We start from the raw sequence: 3,949 nt of genomic DNA, 5'->3' as shown, positions 1-3,949 counted from the left end.
AGTAAGTAATGTTTTAAATATATAATATTATTGTATATATATTTATTATATAAATTATATTATATATATGTACCTACTATTTATATAAAATATACATAAGATATATATTATAATGGTATACATAATTATACACTGTAAGAACTGTTTATAATAAATAATAAGTTTATCAGTATATAATAATTTATTCCTATAGATCACCAATTTGTTATTGTATATTGGTACTAACATTTAGGCCAAATTGTCTGAACTAAATAAAAGTTATTGCATTTTTAACCTAGTGTTCTTTATAGTAATTCAAATCAATATTTTTGTTGATTAAATGAAGCTGATAAATAATTTCCAAATTTTATTCAGTATTTTATCTTATAAATAATTTCCATTGGATTTCTTAAATGCTGTTTATAGTTATTTAAAATTTGGTATGTACTCAGCACATTTAAATAAACTGAACTAATTATTGTTCAAATATTTGAATTATCTTTAATTAAAATATTATATATATAAAAAAAAATTTAATACAACAGTATTTCATAAAAGTAACATAAAATGAATTATATCTCACAAAGTGGGTTTGAGAATGACTTATCATAATTGGTATTGTGACATATAGCTGATATTCTAATTAATATGATGGACATACTACATGAAGCTATAGAAATTTCAGTTAAATATTTAATTTGTATATCTCATAGATATTAGATTGGTTAAGGATGGGCCAACTATTTTAACACAGTACAAAAAAGTAAAAATAAAAATGTATAACAGGCAATATAGGTATAGATTTTATTTTTTTGTATCATGACTATTTATGTTTATTGATTTTACCAATTATAATGCAGATATGGCATATGGCATCCTTTTAAGAGGATGACATTGTGTTCTCTCTGTCTTACACACGTATAACAGACAAAACACACTCGCGCAGTCCGAATAGAACTCGCTCAATTTTGTTTCTAGAGTATATATATCTATTATAAAATTAAAATATGACAATATTTTGGAGGGCAAGATGTGCTGAGATTTAAAAAATTTAAATTTTATCAAGTTAAGATGACGTTATACCTGCATATGTTGTGTCTGTCTTACTAATGTAAATCATAGCAAATTTGCATTCGGCAGAACACATTTTGTGTTAGCTTTAATATTAGACGTATTAGAGTAAATTTACCTATTATCAAATTTTAAAGTGAGTAATAGCTTTGTAAGATATTACAACTTTAAAATATTCATAACTCGCTTTAAAATAATATCAATAAAAGTATATGACATTTTCTAGACTATGTTCTTACCTTTAATTTTGATAATAAGTAAATTTACTCTAATACGTCTAATATTAAAGCTAACATAATAAAATGTGTTCTGTTGAACGCAAATTTGCCATGATTTACATTAGTAAGACAGACAACACATGCAGGTGCGACATTCTCTCAATGCAATTAGAAACTGGAATTAGAAACAAATGTTTTATTACAAGTACAAATTACATACAAATAATATAAGTATTTCCTTTAAAAAATATATAGTATAATATATTTTATGAATTATATAGGTCATATATATATATATATATTGGAAAAAAATTGACAAAGAATCTTTTTTTTTGAATATTACATAATAATAAATTATTTTTATTTGCATTAATTTTAAGTATTGTGTGAAACACATATTATACTTACCCTTAAATTTAAAAACAGAGTGTATGTACTTTATTGTGATGTTTATGAAAATATAATTTAATTTAAAGACACATATATGGTAATAGGAAAATAAATATGAATATGCAAAAAGAAGAAACAAAAATAAAATATTTCATAAATGTTAAATTACACAGATTCTATAATAATGTAAATCTATCTACATTGATAAGAAAAAAAATTATTCAAGAAATGTGAAATAATAATAAAACAAATAAAAAACCATAATTTTGTAAAAATATAATTAGATTTGTTTGTTTTATTTTTACATACCGATAATTGATTAAAATTCATTTAAAAAAGACAAAAATTACAATAGATAAAATATAACAATTATACTTCTTCTTTCTTTTTTTCTTAATAAATTAAATGTGGATAATTTGTGATGTAATGTAAACTTAGATTTTGTTTAAAGATATTAATAAAAAAAAAATTGTGACAATACAGATATAAAATTGTCAACAATTTAAATAGATACACAAATTATCTATAAAACATATTAAAAAGAAATTTAATTTCAATACAGTTTGTTTTGTACCTATAGTAAGAAAAATATCGAGGAACTTACATGTGATAGTCAATGACTGGTGTATTAACTTTTAATTAATTATCTGTAATTATCAATATTTACCCCATTCTTTTTGGGTAATCAAAATCAATTCTAAAATATCAATACTAGCTTGAGAGATATTTATTTATAAATGTCTCAAAGATAATATTTGATTTCAATAACTTATTCATCTCCTCATCCACCAATCATCAGTTCCCGGTAATTTATCACCTTGATTACCCTGTCCTTTCAAATTTCCAATTACTCCCATTACTGCTTTGTTTACTGCAGCTGCTACCATGTCTGAATTTATATTCTTATCATTTGTATAACTATTATTGACTGATTGATGCCCACTTCCTCGGCTATATAGCCGGTCATAGTATTCCTGATCATAGTCCCATATGTTATCTTGGGACCAGGCTTGTGGCTGATTGGGAGATCGGTCTCTTCTCCTATCCTTAACTCTGTCTCTACTATCATAATCATTCCATTTGGGAGCCATTTCTTTTTTTGGTATAGCTTCTGTACATACTACACTGCAATCGCCAACTTTATGATCTTTACCAATAACTTTTTGAGCTGATAGAGGGTCAGTAAACGTCACAAATGCAAAACCTCTATGTGGCCTGGGTAAAAATAAATCTGATATTTCTCCAAATTTGATAAAATAATTTTTTAATGCTTCTTCATCCACTTCTTCAGACACTTGACCTATAAATACCTTACGCGGAACTTTATTTACATGTTTGTCTTTACTATTTGGTATACGTACATCACACCACCGACCTTCAATGTTGTGTCGTTCAAGCATAACACGGACTTGAGACTTCTTGTGCTTAAACCTGACAAATCCATACCCTTTTGATTTACCATTAAGATCAGTCTTAATTTGAGTATATTCTACTTGACCAAATTTGGTGAAATATTTTTTCAAATCCTCTTCAGTTACCTTCCATGGTAAACCCAGTACAACCAAATCCATATCAGAAACACTGTTATCATCTTCTGCCTTATTACAATCATCAATTTCACTGTGCTTACGTTTTTCTGTAGGTGTATTACGAAAATTACACAAATACATACGATCTAACCAGCCATCTTCAGGAGGGTACAATTTACCTTCATTGAGACGTACTATACGTAACCTATTATTAACACGATACTTCAAACCAATTATCCCAGGATATTGTGCTTCTAAAGTAGATAATAGAAGACTGTTGTCATCTTCTGTAGGCATATCAATGGGATCACTGTTTTCACTTGCTGATACTTGCACATACATGTCTAAGTCAAAAAATAAATTAAATCATTTTAGTTGGGATGTTTTCTATCATTAAATCAATAAATAGATAAAATAAGTATTTTGAATCACTTACCAAAATATGTGCAAATATATTATGATTGTAATGGATCTAAAGCGTAAAATACAGTACAGTTATCTAAGTAAACAGTGTGTTTTCAACCCAAACAATAACCAACGATCAACTACTATTTATGAAATTTAAAAAAAAAAAATGTAAAATGTATAATTATTGAAATATCAAAGATGGATTGTTATTATTCGTTAGTCTTAGTTGACGACAGTGACAAAATTACAAGTTGAAAAACAACAATATTAGGAATTGATATGGTTCAGAGACTGAAAACTATAGTGAAAACCTTACGCAGTAGTTATGCGGCCGACATTTATTTTCTCGTACGA

At 26.2% G+C, this 3,949-nt stretch overlaps 1 protein-coding gene across 1 annotated transcript; it reads right to left on the bottom strand.

Annotated features, from left to right (window-relative positions):
- Nucleotides 1-1,987: 1,987 nt before the first annotated feature.
- Nucleotides 1,988-3,949, bottom strand: LOC113553197 (TAR DNA-binding protein 43-like). Its single transcript, XM_026956393.1, has 2 exons — nt 3,624-3,949; nt 1,988-3,531 (listed from the first exon to the last, which is right to left on the bottom strand). The coding sequence occupies exon 2, from the start codon at nt 3,527-3,529 to the stop codon at nt 2,432-2,434; it is 1,098 nt and encodes a 365-aa protein (XP_026812194.1). The 5' UTR covers nt 3,530-3,531; nt 3,624-3,949; the 3' UTR covers nt 1,988-2,431.

The sequence above is a fragment of the Rhopalosiphum maidis genome, chromosome 2 (assembly GCF_003676215.2).
Source record: "Rhopalosiphum maidis isolate BTI-1 chromosome 2, ASM367621v3, whole genome shotgun sequence".
Classification (NCBI taxonomy): domain Eukaryota; kingdom Metazoa; phylum Arthropoda; class Insecta; order Hemiptera; family Aphididae; genus Rhopalosiphum; species Rhopalosiphum maidis.
This window is presented reverse-complemented; position numbering and strand designations above follow the sequence as displayed.

Bases quoted from the DNA above. Each gene is read 5' to 3' on its own strand.
- LOC113553197 (XM_026956393.1), bottom strand. From the start codon at position 3,529: ATGTATGTGCAAGTATCAGCAAGTGAAAACAGTGATCCCATTGATATG.